Genomic DNA, 21684 nt, shown 5'->3' on the forward strand with positions numbered 1-21684 from the left:
GTGGGCCCCTGCAGGGGAAACCAGATGGGGCTCTGTTGGTGATACCGTTTAGTGAAAGATGGTGTGTGGTGCTTTATTTCGTCATCTTTCCAGTTAACATGTGTAAATGGCTTGTTAATGTCAGCAGACGTGGTCAGTCAGATGGCTGAATCCGTCTGCTCCAGTCAGTTAAGTCATCAAACAGCACAAACAGGTAATCTGTCACAAATCATGTTTCTTATTCCTTATTTTACGCCAATTACCTAGTGTGTCTCAAACACACACACACACAAGCAAAGGTATAAACATAGAAACCCAACATCACACAGATCTGTAAATAAATAGAATTGCATGCTCACACATGCTCATAACTAAAGTTACACAAACATATATACACAGATATATACACACTCACATACTGTGCACACATATGTAGACACAAGCATGCAAACATACATAGAAATAGTAGTAATTGTGCCGATACTGACCTTGTTAGCCAACATGCATCAGTCCACATTAAATATAGTTTCTCTGTGAGTGTCATTATACAATTCAATCTTTCTCCATTCATACATTCATTCAGTCACAATTCAATCTTTCTCCATTCATACATTCATTCAGTCACAATGGGCTACTGACACAGTTTTAAGTGCCACAGCCATCCCTTGTGTCATGTTACCATGCATAGAAAGGATGCATAGATAGGATTCCCCTGAGTTACATGCAGTGAGGTTTATACATATCTTAATCTTGGTGAAAACGAGAGCACTCGTAAAACAGACCTGGTGTCAGCAGATGCCCGAGGTTGAGAGAAAAGGTTGTATCGATGCCAACAGAAAAATATTCTGCACATGTAAACATAATACACATACATAGCATGCACACTGTACTGTAGGCGGTGACATTCAACATGAGAAGGTTTTTGAATTTGCTTTGGGAATCTCTCATCAGTGGTTGCAGTTAAGCTCTCAATTGTCTTGTTGTTGTTGTATAAATAGTACTTGAATTAATGAATCAGAATGAGCCATATTTGTATCCAAGAAACAATTAAGTCAGAATGATCCACTGCAGATATGATGGGGATGAGCATCAGTGCTCTGTAACTCCTGCTTTTAAATGCTGTTTTCTTTGTGCATATTTGTTTTTACTTTTTTGCGGCATTGATTTTGTAAATGTATCTCAGAGGTTTTCTTCAGCTGAAAATTGTATTAGTGTGGGTCAGAAGATGAGATGATGTCCCACGATGACCCAGATGCTGTTAAAAATGAACATCAGGGGAAGCCATAATTTGGAGGTTTAAAAATGTCACCATTAAAGCTTTTGGGACCCTCGGAATAAAAACAAAGACACCAGATTTTAAAATCGCTCTTATGTGATCAACATATACATTAATAGATAATGTAAATATTTCTGCTGTTCCTTTATTCTAGTCGTCTACTGAATCCTGCAGGCATACCTCATCTGTGGCACTGCAAAACGTCATAGGTACTGTGTACGGACTCTTTGGCTTGTCACCCTAACCAATGTGGACGTCTAGCCCTCTCTCATCTCTCTGTTACAGCCTCTTGTCTCTTCGGTAATTGTACATTCTCTCTTTATGTTTGTGAAGAAGCCAAGTCTCTGCGTAATGAGAGTTCGTAATGTGGTTGCTGCTGTCCCCTGGTCCACCTCGCCTGACAGCAGATTCCACTCAGTACACTGTTCCTTGTCTGAAAGCTGCATGAGGAAACCAAACAAAGAAACCAGATGATATATGTGGCTGGCTCATGCACAGAGAGAGGGCTTTCTAACCAAACAATATCTACATAATCACAACTGAGCTATCGCTATGGTTATTATCAGCAATTCCAGCTGTTTCAAACAAGGAGCAGATTAGATGTGATTAACTATACCTTCCCTCTGTGTCTCAACATCATCTGAGGCTGTAAATAGGAAGCATTTAGTGACTAACTCACACACAGGCGTTCAACATTCAAGGAGCCTGAAGGTCTCATAATTAAAATGTGGTCCCATCTCACTTTTTACACTATAATTTGGTATGTTGCATTTTATAAAAGATAACCACAGACATTCGATTCAGCGAAATAGATTCTTTTTTTGTCGTTATGTTATTTAATTGTCACATAAAAGGATTGCTAAAAGGGTTGATGACAGTTTGCAAATGTGGCCCGGGGTTAGATAAGGACTCGAGGAAGTTCATTGGAGATGAAATCATGTAGATAACACATGTATATGGTTGTGTTTATAACCGTGTCCTGGCAACCACTCAAAACAGCTCATACACTCGGCGATGATTGGCCGAGAGCTGATGACCGCGCAGCCAATGATGCACTGATGCAGCAGCCCTGGGATTTACAATAGAATTAAGTGACAAGTGGGTATTAAAGAGCCTTTGTAGCTCAGGAGCAAAGGAAGAAAATAACAATGATATGCTTTGACAATTGAGAGGCTGAGACATTGTGATGTCATTGATTAGACAACTTATGAGCCTTCGTGTGAATCCAGGTCTCTAATTGTCAGCCCCTAGTTTATAGGTTTGACTGAAAGAGTAGTATCACAAAAACACTATTAAACTTGAACAATTATCATCAAATATATGATAATGTAAGATTTGCATTTGGAGTGGCTTGGTTTGTTTCAGGTTGACTGAAAAGTATCTTGTGTTCTCTCTCTTCTCTTACTATCCAGGTACCATTGTTCAGCTGCACCAGTAGGTGGTACCTTATTGGTGAAGGTAGTTTGGGTTGTGTGCAGCCTGAAAGGAATACTTGCGGACACTACTCAGGGCTTAAAATGGGTACTCTCAGTGTTGCGTTTGGTCTAATATTTTGATTTACAGTTAATATTCTCCTAAAAATAAATCAAAATTGATCATCAGTCAAAGGGATAAAACCACTATAGTCACTCAAAGGGCATTATCCCACTTATTCTATGATCACTTGCCAAAGAAAAAGAAATATACATAGAAAACTAGTGAAAGCGCAGAATAACAGGTTACTTTTGAGTGTTATGGGGTTTATTTAAACTATACACTTTGTTGTGGCTGTAATGACTATTCTAATTGATCCGATTGATTAATCATTTGATTTAGTAGTGCAGTGCCTGATAGGGGCCTGCCTGTGTGGAGCATGTGTCCATTCGGTGCAGGCCTGGTGCTTGGTCCCTGGAAGTCCTGCAGCACAGAATTGCCCATCCGACTGACTTCACACTTGGCACGGCACTGCTTTGGGTCCTCAGCAAAGTGAAGTGTGAAGTTAATCGGATGAACAGTTCTCGTAAGAATTGAAGGACAGACAGATTTATAAAACTTAAGATAAAATGTGGCAGGAAATCTTCTCATTGCGGTTTGAGCCAATTTTGGGGCGTTTTTGCTGAGAAAAATTGCTTCAAAGATGAATTAACAAATCCTACAGTACAGTGCAATGTCATTTCTTCTGGATAGGCACCTCACAACTATTTCTAAGCAAACCTGTCACGCTGAGCTGTAAACGTCCCAGTTGGGCTGCCATAGACACGACTCAGAACCCCTGTGTTCTTCATTAGCAACAGCATAACAGTTTGAAAGAGAGAAGAAAATCAGGAAGGCTGAGACAGGGTTGTGATTAAAGATGAAGCTCCGAGACAGATGTTATCCTGTTTTTGATATTCAGGATATGATTTTTACAAGGAACACAAGAAACCTGGTTATGTGTACATGTGCAACACATAAACCTGATTGTAAAGAGTCCACATGTAAATGCAACTATTGGCAAGTCTTTATTTTTGTGATTCCAGTTTCTTTCTTCCTACACTAGTTTAGTTTATTTTTAGAATCACTGTGGCACATCGGGCTGATATTAACCATCAAATAAGAAGAATAAACAAAGAATAAACATCCTTAGTCATCATGCCAGTTTTGGAGAGGATTCTGTTTGTGCAGTGCAGCGTCATTGACTTTTTAATTGTCTTTCAAACAGACTTGGTGCTACTTTAAGCATCATAAAAGTTACTATTCTGGAAGGTTCAGCGTTTTTCTTCTTCCAGATTCCATATTTCCCATCACAGTGTGAGCTCTAAGGGGGGCAAGTGATCCTCTGGGGACCCACTGCAGCCATTTACAATACTCTCCCCTCATCCCATGCTGCTACTTTGCCCTTTACAACATCACAGCAGCCATTTATGACCCCCTCCCATGGGGGCTCCTGTTCCTCTTTATAACTGTCCGGAGAGACCGTCTATCCCTTCATCCTTCCCTCCAGCTTTTTTACCTCCACTCTTGTCGACTACAGAGGTGTCACTCTATCTATTCATTCCTGTCAATCTTCCTGTGTTGGTGTCTAAATCCACGACAGACGCATCTATCCATCAATTTTAGAAACAAATCAAGACAGACAAAGTCGTTTATCAAGGAAAAATTATAAACATGCAGTGATTTGATTTTTGATTTAGTTTTTCTCTGTTTTATATAATTTTGAGCTTAATACATTTGGGTTTTCGATATTTAGTTGGGCAAAACAAACAATTTCTACTATTCTCTGGCATTTTGTAAACTAAATAGGTAACTCATCAAGAAAAGAAAATCAAGACATTAATTGATAATGAGAATAGTCATGAGAAAATGCCAATTGGCCAAAGGTCGTTGATCTGTTTGTTGCCTGCTGTCACTCTGCCTCATAATTACCATTATCCATCATGAGGTTACAACAAAGAGGACAAAGAGCAGAACAGAGCATCAGTATGCTGTATGCAGTATGCTGAGCCGTTAGCTCATTGTGGACATCATGACTCTCTGTGGAAGGCTCTAACGTCAGAGTTAATTACTGCGTGCACATGGCTTCATCCACCTCCTCCTGAAGATGGAGGTTTCTGGAGGCTTAAAGGGAAGTTGCAAAGACAGTAATGTTATGTAATTCTTCTTTTAGCAAGCTTACAAATCTCTAATGCTTTAACAGTATCCACATATCCACTAAGACTAAGCAAGAAAAGTGTGAAGTTTGCAGTTGAACTCTGAGTTTCATCCTTTATTTTATCACATATGACAGCCTTTGTGGTCACTTTGGGACAAAATTCATGGATCTTCAACCTCAATATGGGATATAAGCATGGTTTAGTAGTGGAGAGGAGAATCTTTCAATAGAGAAGTCACTGTTTTGGTCCCAGTGATAGTAATACATTAGAAAATAAACCCATCACTCTTTTGATAATTACCTACTTCCAACTTCTCGATTGTAAGAATGTGCTGCTTTTCTTTGTGTTATGTTATAGTAAATTGAAAATCTTTAGGTTTTTGTCAGTTGGTTGCACAATAAAGGCAATTTTCAGCTGTCACATTGGGCCTCAGGTAATTATGATGGGCAGTTTTCACCATTTTTCCAAACCACACAATGAAATGAGAAAATACTAATTTACTCAATAATGAAAATAACTTACAGCCTGACATTTTTTAGCGTATATGTGCTCGCTATTATATCGTGGCAACAGTCACTGTAGCTGATCAGAATAACTTTGCTCAGAACGTTAATGTTAATGTGCACACCATAGTTCATCCCAAGTCCATCGGGTCCGAGTGAAATTGGAATTTGGGGTGTTTTCTTTCGTCCTGTTTGTTTGGACTAGTAAGATTAATGCCATAAACGTCCCTGTTGTTCTCCGTGAGAATGGTTGGATGGTGGAAGGAGAGGAAACGACCCGAGAACGCTGCAGTTTATGGAGACAGATCGAGACGTCTGATAGTTGGCAGCTTCAGCTGCTTAGAAAAGCAGAGCAGAACAAAATGAACCAAAGGCAAACAGTGGTCTGGACTGATGCCCATAATGTACAGTAGCCTTAACTGGTTTGAATAAAAAACAGTACATACAGATTGATATATACTTGGCCTGGTCCACCAACCCAAATACAAAACTTGTAGATTTGTAAGTGACATTATCATCTACCTTTTGCTTTATAAAGGATGCTGACCTTTCTCTGAGCAGAACAAGAAACCCCAGCAGTGAATTCTTCTGTTTGTTTTTTTTACTTTAATCAAGTGCATTTAGCAGAACATCCCTAAAAGGGTATTAACTGTCATGTCAGGCACAGTGATAAGGTCAACATCTGCCTGCCCAGAGGAGAATTTTGTTGCTCACAATAGTCTTTTCTTTGTGTCATCAGAAATAAATCTTCTAATTTAGAGATCACTGAATTCTGACCTGTACCTTCTAACCCCTCTTTGGGAGAAATATGGAGCAGAAGAATACATCAGTCTAAGGCAAAATATATATATATGTAGATCTTGTTGATTATTTTTTAATAGAAGTTAGGCAATCCAGAGAACACAAATACAGCAAGTTAAGGCCTGAATTCTTGTGCAGGCTCATTCATAAGCCAGTCTCTACTGGTATCTCAAGAGCCAGCTATTTTCAGACAAATAAAGATCAGTGCTGTGAGAGAAAAACAAAGAGCATTTATTGTTAGATCTTAGATTAGAATTGGACAAGAGACAAGAGGAAGGCTATTTCTCAGGAGGTGAATTTAAGAAGTCTGAGAAAATGGTCAAAAGCTCATATTGATATTAACTTGAGCTCAGTCTAGGAGAAATAGGCCGTACAAAGCAGAGATCTTCATATGAACTTTCCTGTCCTCTGGGTGCTCATGAGCCTCTTTTATGACTGTGTGTATTAGAGAGGTAGCCTACCACATGCTTCCTGGCCTTCAAGCAAGAGAGATAGTATCTCTTGACATTAAAACTGCAATAAAACTGCTTTTTAAAATAAATCTGATGTGATGGCAATACATTTCTGATGTTATAATGATGGATCTAATAATAATTACATTTCTCACTACAGAATAACTGTGGTGTCAGATTATTGCTCCACATTAACAGTACAACCTAAGTAAAAAATCATGGAAACAGAAACTTGGATTTGCAAGACTCCAAACTCAGTCCTGTTGCCAGAGTGGCGTGCGCCTCAATAAACAACATCATCTGAACTATTTTTGGCTCTGGTCGTGCGCCAAATCAAATGCATGCGCTTGGGTGTTGAGCATTGTGCATTGTGCATTGTGCATTTCAACTAACAAAGGGGGAAAACAAACAGCAGTGTGTAAAAAAAGTAGTACGTTGGTCTTGATGCTTTTTATAGAGGAAAGTTCCCAGTGGTGGTGATCTGGGTGACCAGTTGTCAAGCTCAAGATGAGGAGGATTTTTAGCACTCTCAACCATAGAAACCAGGTTATTTCCCTTTGATGCTGCTTTGCATTAGACAGATAACAGCATCCGTCAGTGATCTTTAAATATCCAGTGCACACGTCAGCCTATTCAGTTCCTCCACTCGCTGGTTACTAAGGAATGGCTTTGTGTACTGGACTTGACACTGAAGTAGCCGAGCTCATTGAAGCGCCACAATTTAATCTCTTTTACTCCTCAGTCCTCAGTCAGTGCTGCTGCTGTTTCATGACCTTTTTCCTTTAAATTAGAATAGTTTGTGTTTATTTGCTTGGTATTCACTGTAGGCATGTCTTTGTCATTGCATCATCTCCTGATTGATTCATTTGAGGTGAATTAGATTCACCATGCTCAGACATTCATTGTAAATGGGCACATGGCAATTAAAATTCCATACATTTTATCCATCAGTAGCTATTTGTCTAGATATTATACGTGCATTTTTTTTCAGACTGAAAAAAAACACGACTGAATTTTACCGTATGAAAGTAAATTAAAGTTGCCCTTATCAGTATTCTCATATTAACATTGGATCAAATGACCCTCACCAGGGGTCCCTCATAGTGAGGAACTCACAGATAATTATCATTCCCACTCTGCAGTTCCTCTCAGTTAGAAGGAGCTTTTTGGTATTTTTCAGTAGTTTTTTTGGTTTTACAACCTACCACCACAGTTTTGATCAAGTGGTCAAGCGCAGTCATCAACATTGTTTCCACCATAGAAAGCTCTAAAAACCTATTGTGCACTATTTTCTCAGCTCTAAACAGCAGACAGACATGGTTAGTGACTAGCGGGAGATCTTAGTGGATCATTTGGTGGCTAAAGAACCAGATATATCCATCAGGAGTTGGTGGAGACCAAACCAGAGCTAATAGAGAGTGAATATTGGTGGCCCGAAGCACAACTCCAAAGGAATGTTGCTGTCTATCTACTGGAAAAAAATAAAGCAGATCCACCTAACACATCTAACATATTATCATCCTCAGTTTTGTATAACTGCATTGTGTTTATAGATTGTTCAGCTACCCCCAAGTGACAAAAAAGTCTTAATAATTCTAAATTTGAAAAAGCTGTTTAAATGTTTCAAAATGTGCAGCAGTGCAGGAGGTAAAACAAAGCACGAAAATAAACCAGAAAAAATGATTTATATGACATGTAATCATCAGCTAAAGCTTTAATGGTCGTAGCAGCCATAGCAACAGAGTAATGAGTCATCACAGCGTTATTCACATATATGGGTGATATGGGGGAATTTTGAGTCTTGAGCTGTTGAATAACACTTCATAACTGGCTCCTCTTCACATTTGGTCTCTAAATAGAGAAATGCCGTCACAGTTAAGGAAAAGGCTGCATGTGTGATCTGACCTATAATGTAATTCGCTGTGACTCATGTCACAAAAAAGAAACTGACTTTCCTGTGATCATCTACGTTCTCGTTCTCTCCCGTTTGTCAAACACAGCAAGTAGGCTAAAACAAAGAAAATCCATGTGTGTGTGGCAGGTAATCATGTTCTCATCTCCCTTTGGGGAAGTACAGCATCATCTTGTTTGACTCAAAATCCCACTTTCATTAAAATTGCATCATCATTGGAGAAGCCACAAGCTATTTTCGTGGCTGCAACCTTCATCTTCGTGGCACTGATTCAATCCAGTGAAGTTCAGGTGGTGGACTTGCTTCAGAATTTAGAAAACTGCTGTAAAAAAGATATTCAATCTCTTCACTTTTTCTCGTTATTCTTGTGTGAATAGTAGTTTTGACATTTTGACCCAAGAGCAGCGAATTTCAAAATGAGACTGACCCTGAGCTGACTCTATGCAGCTCAGGGTCACATCGTGAACATCACTTATGAATGAAAGTTAATCCGAGTGGTTTGGGGCTGGCTGTAATGTTTCACACATCTTATCTCCCCCTGGTAGATCTGCACTCCTGACCTGGTGTTGTTCCTGGCCTGCACCAACCACCATTTGAAGGAGAGGCTGCAGAAACGAGCCGAGCAGCAGGGACGACCGGACGACAACCCCAAGGCCATCGATCGTCGTCTCACAAACTTCAAACAAAACACCATTCCCCTGGTCAAATACTTCCAGGAGATGGGTCTGATCGTTACGGTAAGACGCATCCAACAGCGTGTATGTCTGTGTGTGTTTGCACATAAAGACAGAAGTGACAATATAGACGTATGGTCTTATTTTCCTGCCTGTTTCGAAAGCAGTCGATCGTCTCTATAAGGAACATTCATACTAAATGATTCTGCATCGCAGGATTTACAGTCATGGCAGCCTTTAGTGCTTGTGCACAAAGCTGTGTGTTTGCCCTGTAATGAGACAGGAAGTAAGGGTATGGACACTTGTGGGATGGACGGCCATTTACCATGTCCAGCTTTCACTTTTTTAACATTGGGTTGTTTGTTTGGATGCATACTGGCAGGTATGTGCATAACAATCATGTTAATATGTGAAGGAAGTTTCTAGACTCTTTAGCTCTTGATTGTTTCGTGATGAGAAACATCGATTGTTGCTGCTGGAATAGAGGATGCAGTGTTAATTAAAGACTGCTGGGATCTTCATTACATTGTGTGGTTTGGTGCAAAGGGGCATCGAGTCACTCTCAGTATGTGTGAGGCAGGTGCTAATAGAGCTATCGGCTCCTGCAACAGGAAGCAGCTGCCCACTCTTCAAGTGGGAGTCTTATCGATCCGTCTGAGTCTCAGCACAGCATCGTCTTCCTCGCAGCAGAGGGAATACTGAATTACTCCTCCACTTTATCATTGTGAAAAAGGGATTTGTTTGCATGTTTCTATTGTTGTTTAGAGTATTTTAAAACCAGAAGCTGTGGATAATCTCCTGTGGATCTCACATTTAAGGATAACTGTGCTATTTTTAAAACTTTGATATTTTGGGTTCAAAATGATACAAAAAACTTTGGAATTGGTCCAGTACAGTACCTCCACTGGTAGCAGAGAAAATACAACAAACAAGCTACTGTTTAACCAGAAAAAGCTGTTATATCACTTGGTTCAAAGCCGCCAGACTCAATTGACAAAAACAGTAATTTTATGCAGGAGTTGCTGGTCTACCATTGTCTCAATCAGTTAGTTTGTTTGTGTTATTGTGTGACTTTGGTGGTTAGGATTAGTTCAGATCTATCTGAACAGTACCTATAGCATTTGTGTAACACACAATAACACAAGGAAGCAGTAGACAAGCCACTCCCATGTTCTGAGGTTAAATCACTGTTTTTGCTAGTGGAGTCTGGTGGGTTTGAATAGTGTGATACAGCAACTGTTTCAGGCGAAACAAAACGGATCCTACCAGGTCTTTCTTGATGGAGGTAATTTCTATTATGTTGTCAGACGTGTAGAATAACAATCCGAGTCCATCAGTAGCAAAAACAAGCACTTTTAAGGGCCGTACTTTTTCTTGGCTTCCAGCAAAGGCGATCTACTGGATCAGTTCCAAAAGATTTTTGTTCCTACCAGTCGTTAAGAACCCCAAATATGTGAAAATAGGGCACTGGTTTAGAAAAGCTAGAATTATCCTTTTACATTAGAAAGAATGAAAATGTAATAGGATGCCCTCCAGAAGACAAAGTCTGCAGTTAAAGTGTCAGTGCTTCGCTCCCTCTCTTTAGCTTTCTGTGGCTGAAGAGTGAAACACTTACTGACTCTGGGACTTCAGACGCACTGGAATGAAATCTGTCTGTGTTTATATTGGAAAAAGTTATATTTTCTCTTTTGTGATATTTTTTCCAATTTCTTTTGGAATATTGTCTTTTTATATTCTGCTTCTAACGCTCTGGTCTGGTTCCCTCCGTCTCTTGCTCTCTTGTTTCGTCACACTTCATGAATCTCACTTCTGTGTATGAATACGTTTACAATGTTTTCCTACTGTGCATCTGTCTATTTTCTGTACATGCTTAGCCTCTACCAGTGTGCACTGGTCCAATGCACGTTTTGATTAGTCTGTACTGTTCTGTAGTACTTAATACTTAAGTAATAAATTAAGGATTCATTCTTTATCAAAATTGTTGCAGATCAATTTTCTGTCGATCTGTTAACTGACTATAGTCTCAGCTCTTATGTGAAATGATTAGAATACCATTTCGATATCAGTATGAGAACTCAGGTATCATCAAAAAATGAACCAAGAGCTCAGCCATCTACTTTCAAAATGTTGTAAAAATTTCACATTTCACAGCAGCTGTTGAAAATATCTTTACAAAGAGCCTCACCAGCTGTATAGAGTATTTAATCTTGGCTGTCAACAGAAGAGTGTTTGTTTCCTTGAGTTAAAATGTGTCCTCTCACAGTGTGTTGGTTGTTGGTAAACGCTGTGGACTCAGAGACATTTCACAGCCTCTCTGGCTGAGAGAAGAGTTGTATGTCTTGTACAGTCAGAGCACTGTAGGCATCTATATTCAAGCTCAAGAGTACTGTAATCAACAGAGGTTAATATTAGCCTTTCTTAGGGCCGATGCCACCTCCCTCGTTTAACTGAGCTGTGTATTGATAAATCCGTGGTGCTGTCCGTGGTGCTGAAGTAGCAGATGGATCTGAAGTGTGCCTTTAGCTCTCAGTCCTGCCCTTCTGTCAGACTCGTCTTGGATCTGTGATATGCACTACATTGTAAACCGCAAACATACAATTTAATCTCTCTCTATAGTCTATAGTGCACCGATGATTAAAAAGACAAGTAGCACAAAGAAGACAGAGGATCATACAGACACACTGCTGCCTTTAGTATTTCTACAATATTGCTATAACATCATGGTGAAGAAGGGGAGGGGTGCTCCCATTGGGCCGTCCTGTTAAAAATGAACAAACTACTGCCAGCAGTGATGAAAAATGGCACCTCAGCATGAAGCTAAACCCTTATAAAGTCAGCTGAGGCAAAGGTAGACTCTTGTTTAAAGGCCAGCAGCTGAATTTCTAGAGCGCTTCTCTATGATTGTGGTTTAATGCCACTGTGGTGAAAAGCATCTTGGAAGTTGCATCTTTCTCCAACCACCTCACAGGTAGTTATGTTACTGTTCAATGTGATTCTGAGTATTAACTCCTAGTTTACAGTCTCCCAGCATTCCCACTTAATTAACACACACTAAGTGATTCTGAAGTACTTTGTAATTCTTGCTGAATGTTGTTTGGTTCATTTTTGGACACCATCCATCCAGAGTAACCAAGGATATATGTTCTGAGATATTATTCAGATGATGAACAAGAAAGTTTAGCCTGTTATGTGACCAAGTCAAAGATATTTAAGATCATTAATGTGACGAGTGATGAAAAGTCTTTTTTTCTTTTTTCATTTTATCTAGTAAAGAGGATTTATTTACCATATTTGTTTTCTTTTTTATACATTAACTTTGTGTGGAATCACAGAGAAAAAGTTTACAGAATGATGCATCTTTTTAGCTCATGGACAAGGTGAAGGTTCTTTCCACAGCAGCGATTTCATGAATAATATCACACCAGTCCTCCATAGATGGGGTGTCTGGGGCTTAAGCCACTTCCTCGTAATTGCTTTTCTGGCAGCTGCACTCAGTATTCCAAATAAGTATTTTGTTTTAATATTTGTAGATGTTGAATGTAGAAGCCCAAATAGGAGTTCATCCCAATGCAAAGCGATTTTTGTCCAGAATATAGTCACTAATTCTGTGTAAATCTTACAGCAAAGGTGTTTATGTTTGGAAAGACCCAAAAAGAAAACTCTTTTTCACCCATTTTTATTTACTATTAGCCAAAAACCTTCAGCTAAAAGGATGTAAAACGTCATGAAAAATGACTTAAATCTTATTCTCTCTGTCTATTTTCTGCTGAAGACTGAATAATTGTATTTCACAGGAGAGATTACTAGTTCTGTGCCACACTTTGATGCATCAATCACACTGATAACAGCCCAACCACATCCACACAGTGCTGATGAAGCAGCTTAACTAGATTTGTGATTGTTAACCTCTTAAAAAATAATATATCAGGATGTCATTTCCTGACTTAAACTTTGAATGTTCCTGGCTAAATAAGTGAGAGCGATTTAGGAGTAATGAAGTCAGTTTGTATGAGGCTGTCAGCTAATACCTGTGATGCTACTACAAGGTGCTGTAGATGCTCCATTTATAAATAAGATAAGATAAGATTTTCCTTTATGTTGCTTTAGGAGGTTTACATGTTTGTTCTCTGCTGATGTAAATGGTCAACTTGCACATTCAGATATCACAAATCACCAACAAAGAGCTGTTGTCTGACACAAACACAAATCCACCAACCAAGATTTCTTACAAGTAAAATGTCCCTTTTTGAAAAAAACCACAACATGTGAAATTGCAATAACCTTGGGTATGACCAATTTCCTCTCCCCCTACCTGTGAATGAAATAAGTCTTCAGCCCTCACTCGAGGGATTTGAACATTTTGAGCATATTGATGGATTGTCCCTCTTGTGAATTGCTGTCGCCACTCTCTTTGTGGTGTTGTAACATCGCCAGGCAAATCTCTCAGACACATACCCCTTTCCTCTTGCCTGCCAGTCGTCCCTGCAGAATCACAGGCTTGACGTGACTGGGTCAGAAATAAATAATCTATTTTTACATTTAAAGTAGATGTGTGGAGATGGCATGTTGAAAAGGTTGTTTTTTTCTTCTTTCCTCTGACATTTGTGGTAGAATTGTATTTTCACACCTTCTCTTTTTTGCACGTCTTTTGCACATGTAATCCCACAGAATCGGAGTGAATCATGTCTGTGTGTGGTAACAGCTCCTTCAAATGTCCTTCATCAATTGTTTAAAAGTTTAAAGTTTAAAAACTGGCAAAGCAGCAGCAGAGGGAAACCCTCCAGTCATCAGTTCTGAACAGATGAAGCAACAGCAGACTGCAAAGTCTGATCTTTATCCACATGAGCTGGTTTTGTTTGGATTGTTTTCTACCGTCGGGACTTTGTGAACCACCTGCACAAAATCCTTAAAGGACAGACATGCAGAATTTACATGAATGAGTGTGTGTGTGTGTGTGTGAGAGTGTGTGTGTCTGCATGCGTTGACACTGAGCTGCTGCTTGCTGATGGTAAATCCTGAGCAGAGGACAGATTAACACTGTGGTTCATTAAAGGATAAACCAACAGCTGTGTAATAGATTATTAGTCATTAATCCCCCCACTTGGGTCCATTGTGTCAATTCTTGGGTAATTTTTCTGTCCATTTATGTAGTTATACTGGATACTGGATTTGTCCATCTGTGCTTTGTAAAGCAATAGCAGAAGTGTCTTTCTGCAAAATGATGAACAAATAATCGAGCAGTGGAAGCACCGTGCCTGGTTATTATCAGAGGTGGAAGAACTACTCAGATCTTTTACTTAAAAGTAAAAGTAGCAACACTACACTGTAATACTCTTACAAGGAAAAGTCATGCATTCATAGTCGTACTTTATATATTACTTTATATAAGTATTGGCATCAAAATATACTTTATGTACTAAAAGTAAAAGCATCTATTGTGCAGAATTTCAGAATAATGCACATTATTTTATAATGATTAATGCATGAATGCTCTTTAATGTTACAGCTGGTGAAGGAGGGACTAATTCTAATTACTTTATGTACTGTTCAGTAGCTTGTGAATTTGGGATCAATCAACCATTATCTTATCTTCACCTTTAATATTGCGTCACAGTTTATTTATTGATTATATTTTGTTTAATTAATCTCACTATGAAAAATAACTACTTACTAAGACTGTCAAATAAATGTGGTGGAGTAAAAAGTACAATATTTGTCTCTGAATCGAAGTGAAAATAACTGAAAGTATTAACACTCAAGTAAAAGTACCTCAGGATTGTACAGTACAGATATAAATACACTTAGTTACAATACACCACTGACTATTGTTAGCAGATGGTGCATAACTCTGGCTTTTGAGTGTACAACCAGGAAATACAGTAACATTTGTTCACTTTTCATATGGAGCAGGTCAAACTCTTTCATTTTGTGTGGATATACTCGGGAAACCTCAGGTAGCTTTGGTAAAAGATAAAAGCTGCAGCGTGAACACGTGAACAGAGCAGAGGCTCTTTGTCTCAGCCGTTTGCACTATGGTCATAATGAGTGGTGTAATGATGTTCAATGCACGAAACACTTTCAGCTTTTCACACAGAAAGACGTGCACGCCATCATAATAAACTGTAGATTTGTGAAATGTATGGCCAGTATCTAGTTTTATCTGAGCACAAATACAGATTTTAGAAATGAGATTAACTTCTGATTGGATTCGTTCCTCCTGCTCTTCAGTAATCATCCCAGGAGAAAGACTCAATAGTTTCTGACTAATTAATGCAATAACCTCAGAGGCTTAATTGCTTTGACTCAGCGAAAGACTTGTGTGAAACTAATCTTCTCATTTTAAATGTCAGGTCTAATATTGGAAGGCATAACTCTATAAGAGAACAATCGCAGTGACTCATTACTCCACATCGAATTGAAGAGACTGAATTGTCTTCTCAGACGTCTACGAGTCTATTAATTCTCAGTGTTTTGTCCTGTTTCTGTCAGTGTTAGAAAGTTTTGGCGCTTCTGACAGGCAGTTCCTCAGCGTTATTATTTGAGCTGCTGCCAGTTTTCTTGGTTTTCTTGTTTTCTTGTGATCACATGAAACATGACATTTAGATTTTTGTATAAAAAGGGACAGTTTTGTTTTTTCATTGCAGGATGACTCAACTTGTCCAATACACGCACTGACAACAATGAAGCTGAACCGGAAATTGCAGTGGGGGGAGATAATAGTTTGTTCTGGCCTCAATTGAAGCCGTTCTGTCATTCTAGGAAAAAAGGACCAGTCTAATTAAATATTCTCTGAGAGAGTTCAGCTCCAGCTTCCTTCCCACATGCTGCGAGATGCCACGTAGATATAAACAAACAAAGGACACCTCGCTCCGTCTCTCTGCTTCACTTATCTCTCTAGAGATGCTTACAAGGTATTCTTTCATTATCCCTGAAATATAAATGAGATATTGACAGCGTAAAAAAGCGTAAAGGTACGCGTAAAAGTATGATTAACTATCTTCTTGTTTAAAAAAAACAAACAAACAATAGAACTGGCCTGGATTTCAAGATATCTCTCTTTCTTTGAAAATAAGACTGAATAACCTGTAAATTGGTCTTTTTTTTTTTTTTTTATCTATTCCTATCTATTATATTTGCATTTTTTCATGCCCTCTCTGTTCTCTGCAGAGAGTGACAACATTGGGCTTCACATGAACATCAAAAAGAACCGTGACATGTATTATTGTGATGTACCAGGGAAGCTATAAAAAACCAAAAAAAAACACTTTTCCAAGTTTTTTGTTCAACTCATAGTCTTGAAGAACTTTGCATTACTTTATTCAGATGACACTGAATGCACCGAACATCCAAAAGGAGCTGCTGCTTTAAGCTGTTTCAAAGCTTAAGACTCTTTCACTTATTCATCTGCTTCCTTTAATCTCCTCTCCCTCCTTTGAGATAATGGATGAGGGCTTTTACCTCACTGCACCGTATCAGTGGACTTTATGAAAACATGCTTTTTTTTTAAAATTGACTGAATATTGAATAAAGACATGATTGTTAATTGCTGTTCCAGATGATTTATTTGCGTATTTACTTTTACTGAAGCAAAATTTGCACTGTAGTTAGAGTGTGGTATTAGTACCTTTTTCTTAACTGAGGGATCTAAAACTTCCTCCACTGCTGGAAAATAATGTGTGCACAGCATTTTCAGATTCAGCTGGCTTAGTGTGGATGCAGTGTTAGCTTTCATTATTGGCTAATCAATGGAGATAGGTGCACCCTGCACTCCAATATAAACATATTCTGCTGCACTACAACGGAAGATAACATTATGGATCAGGTCAAATATTGAACGTGGCCCATATTGGGTTTTGGCTCACACAGTGGCAAGCAGGCCATCTAAAAAAAACAGACAGTTACCTTTCTTTCTCTTCTGCCTGGAGAGCCACTGAAATGACAGTCATTCAGAGCTTTTCTCTGAAAAGTTAAAGCTATTAATCTGTCCTTGAAAAATAACACGTTCTCTGAAGAGTCTCAGGCGGCTTCCTGTAAGTATAAATGGATTATGGCCTCTCGGTTGAAGTAGGAACAGATTTTGGTCATAAAGACATTTTTTCTGCTCATGGTGCCAGACACTGAGAGGTCTGAGCACCGTTGTGGGTTTTTCAAATGCCACGCTCTCTGGGGAATCCTCAGTTCAATCCCCCTCTGCTTCACTTCTGTAGGTGGACTCGTAGGGTCTTCGTGGGGCTCGGGGGACTCTCCCACGCAGTAGACAGCAGACAGCAGACGGTGGCCTCTCTTTTTAGGTTGTTTCCATGGAAACCCCTGGAGGAAGCTGGTTGTTGCTTGTTGATGCTGTTATCCTTATCTCACATTTCGCCTGACCTCCACTCCCACTGCTGACATTCACTGATGTCTTTGTTTAGTTTACATGTGGAGTCAGTAGCGCCCGCTCAGAATGAATCTCACACCTGAAGGGGCATTACGTCCAGTCTGTTTGCTTTTGCCCGGTTTTTGTATGTGCGTAGTCGCCCTTCAGCTTCTTGTCATCCACCCTGATGAGAGGAGAGGGACGGCCCAAGAGCAGATTAGGGAGGAGGAGAAGTCTGCTTCAATCAGCTTCTAGTTCAGATTCTTCATGGTCAATTTGCGAGTACTGTTCACGTAAAGGAAGCCAGGCGACCTCCGAGTAATGTCAAAGGAACCAACTGACACAGAATGGAGGCTTATTAATCTAGTGTTATTAAAGTTTCCGGTCTGTGCTAAATACAGAATAAACCAAGCGTGTAGCTCCCAGCTTCGTCTCTAATGTTTGATCTCTTAATGAGTTTCGTTCTGGACGTCACGGTAGCCTCATGGACTGAACATGTCCGCCGTGTCTGTGATGCTCTGGGTTCAGGTCATGACTTCAGGTCACTTCTGTTAAGCTCGACTGCAAACTATCTCAGAAGAAAATTAAAACGGTGAAAAGGATGATTTTTTTTCTCTCTCTCTCTCTCGTTTTAGTTGGACGCCGATCGAGACGAGGAGGAGGTTTTCTGTGACATCAGCATGACTTTGGACAATAAGCTGTTTCCCTCCAAAGAGCCTGCAGCCGGTGAGATTTTTTCACATTGATATTTAATCAAACAGTGAGACAACTTCAATTCACTCAGCTCATTTTAAAACCTCTGAACTAGATCTTTATCTCCACTATGTATTGATGTAGGATCAGACAAGGTAAAACGTTACTGATCATTTTGATATATTAAGTCATTAGAAGAAGCCCCGACTTTACAAATGATGTTCACACTAAGGCATCAATAATTATAATGCAGCAATTGTAATATTCATTAGTCTGTATAATGAGCACTTACTTTTTGAATATCTTTATTTGTATTGTATATTTTGATGCTAATACTTTTGCTCTTTTGCTTACGTAAAATGTTGAATGCATAGTGTAAAACAGAGTATTCCTTCCTTCCTTCCTCTGATCTGATCTGATCTGATCTGATCTGAGTACTTCTTCAAACACAGTGTAAATGGAAATGGTAGAAAATCATTATGTTATATTAGGCTCTGGTCCATGCCCGTGAGCGTATATGTATGTATAACGCAGTAAAAGACATTCTTTGCAGTCGCTCTGGGCCAAAAGATGATGAAATGTGATGCAACAGACAACAGTCCCACTAAAGAGCATCCTCTTTTACTACTTTGTAAGAGCTACCTTACAGTGTAGAAAGCTGCTTCTCCAAAACAGTCCTCATACACAAGAAGGGAGAACAAGTGAAAACCAAAAACATCACCCACCAGCTCCTTGGTTACCAGAAGAGTTGCCATGGCGACCAGTGAAGCAGGGTTAGCAGCGCTTTGTGAGAATTACAGAATCAACAAGGTTAGAGTCAGTCTTTGATCAGTCAGATGGCGAGATTGGAGACTGTATGTGTGTTATATAAAGGCTGCTAATTTACTGGTATTAGACAGCGATGTGGACAGATCCACGTCCACATGACTTTCAGCAGAGGCATGGCTCAATGTAACATATGTCTGGTTTCATTTGCAAAGTAGATATCCCTCATCTTTTTTAGTGTGAAGGCTACTCACTGCACATTTTGGTAGAATAAAAAACATTTAACGTCTTGTACTTTGTGGTTGTGTAGTTTTGCAGTTCTTGGTTAGAACTTGTATATAAATCTTGATGATACTAAATTGTTGTGGCTGAAAACTGAGTATAAAATATATAATATCTGATATATTGCCAGATATTCCAGATAAACACATTGCAGAAACATTTGATTCTGTTCCCTTAAATTTGGTTATTAAAAAATTTTATTTTTGCTTTCTGGTTGAGAGTTAGATTAGAAGACCAATACCACTTTAATATGTTAAATGAAAGGCTGCAGCATGTTAGCTTAGCTTAGCATAAAGACTGGAAACAGAGGGAAGCAGCTAGCCTGACTCTATAGAGCCTCCAAGCACCTCTAATTTGTACAAAACTGTGATTTTGTTGATTTGTTGTATTGTACACACGACATCTAATCAATGTCTGTCTATCCTGGGAGAGGGATCCCTCCTCTGTTGCTCCTCTTGAGGTTTCTTCCACTTTTTCCCTGCTAAACGTTTTTGCAAAAGTTTTTTATGTCTTAACACAAATAACAATACACTGTTTTACAGAAGAATGTGGTACCAGACTGTTTCTGTTACAGTAACTACCTCAATTCCACCCGACAGCAGGACATTTTACAACTGAAATATAAACTTGTCAGAATAATAAGCAACAAAAGCACGATGAGAAAGTCTTTTGGGTCTGTAGTTATTGTAAGGTGTACAGATTATAAAGCCCCCGAAGAAAAACTTGTGTTTTTGTTCCTTAGAAATAAGCCAAACTTAGTTTTCTTTATGTTCATGGCTCCTAATGCTGTGCCACACAGCTCGGGCACAGTTGCAGCAACATTGGATTTAGTGATGACCAGTTTTTGTGTGTGTGTGTAATTTTGTGACGAAGGGAATCATTTGGAACAGATTTGCCACAACAGATTCACTGAGGAGGAAACTGAGGTGCGTGTCAGGAGGTGCAGAATCACCATGAGAGAGCATATGGCACCTCAAAATGCTACAGGAGGAGAAAATATGTCATTCTGATCAGTTCACTGGTTTTATATTACAGTGCATGAGGAGCCACAGAGAGCTGTTGGTGGACAGGAGAGGACAGTTTGGATGTGGTGTCTTATTCTACAAAATGTGACTCACAAACCATCCATAAGAATCTGCCTGTCAGCTTCTCTACAGAACCTGTACATCAGGTGACAAACACCAGGCGCAAAATATGGCTCGCAATCCCAATGATCCTTGAAATCAAAATTGCTGTGTGCTACTTGACAGCTACCTGACACACTCCTGCAGCTCCTCTCCTTTCACTTGAGAGCAGGCTGCTTTACTGACAGGACACTGAAATACCAAACTGTGGCACTTATACCACTCAGGTTCCACAAACCTGCAAAATCTCAAAAACTGAACATGGGAAAAATGACGCAAAGCAGTAAATAAATGATCACTCGATGACAGCAAAAACCCAGAGCATCCGCTTCATGTTTATATATATATATATATATATATATATATATATATTATACAAAACTTACATTTAGTGTATAGCTGCACCTGTAGCAGAGTAAGTATAAGAATAAGAATAAGAATAAGAATGACTTTATTTATCCCGGAGGAAATTGTTGTGCCAGAGTGCGGTACAGAGGTCAAGTCACAACAATACAAAATACTGAAATACAAAATTGAACAGAAACTTAGACACAAGTAGGTGTATATCCACAGCTAATTTACATTCATAGATTTCATAGGTTTTCCTAACACATGTAATCATGACCAGGATTATGTTCACAGACAAGGGTTGTTTGAGGGACTAAAACACCACATTTATAATAGCTGGGGTAGATAGATAGTGGGCATCCAAAGAGCACCACTGTCACCGAGTCCAGAGTTTGTGGTTACTTTAAGGCAACAAAAGCATTTTGGTTAGGTTCAGGAAAAGGTACGTATCAAATGAAATACAATGTCAGTGAACATTTTACTAAATTTTTCGGACTTGACAGGTAATTAACAGCATTTCGTCATTGTGTTAATAGAAAACATGATTCAATCAGCATTAAGTTTTCCTCAAAATGTATCTGCTGTTGATAATTAGTTGTATATAAATGTAATCTCTAGGAGACAGGGCTGCTTTGAGATGCTTTGGAGAGCAGCGTGACCTCTATGCATTTGTCATGATGTTCTACCCAGGAATAAAAAGAAAAACATCCCAAGTGAAGCGCGAAGGTCTATTTTTGCACCATGAAACCTTTAAATAGACAAGAAACTTCCCGATGTCTTCTCAGAGATCAGGTGATGTCTTTAGGTTAGACATTTAATGAAACGCTGCAGGTAATAATAGTAATAAAAGTGAAATTTTAAAATAGGTTTGCAGTGGTCAAGGCAGACGCTTAAAGTGAAATTGCTTC

The 21684-nt window shown here is 39.1% G+C and overlaps 1 protein-coding gene across 1 annotated transcript in view; it reads left to right on the forward strand.

Moving 5' to 3' along the window:
* The window catches only part of ak5 (adenylate kinase 5), a 70901-nt gene that overhangs the window by 16542 nt on the left and 32675 nt on the right, over positions 1-21684 (forward strand). Inside the window, exons 6-7 of the mRNA XM_070844721.1 lie at positions 9080-9271; positions 18200-18290. Of these exons, the coding sequence (XP_070700822.1) occupies positions 9080-9271; positions 18200-18290 (283 nt within the window). The remainder of the gene's footprint in view (positions 1-9079; positions 9272-18199; positions 18291-21684) is intronic.

This window comes from Pempheris klunzingeri, chromosome 15 (genome assembly GCF_042242105.1).
Source record: "Pempheris klunzingeri isolate RE-2024b chromosome 15, fPemKlu1.hap1, whole genome shotgun sequence".
Taxonomy (NCBI): Eukaryota; Metazoa; Chordata; class Actinopteri; order Acropomatiformes; family Pempheridae; genus Pempheris; species Pempheris klunzingeri.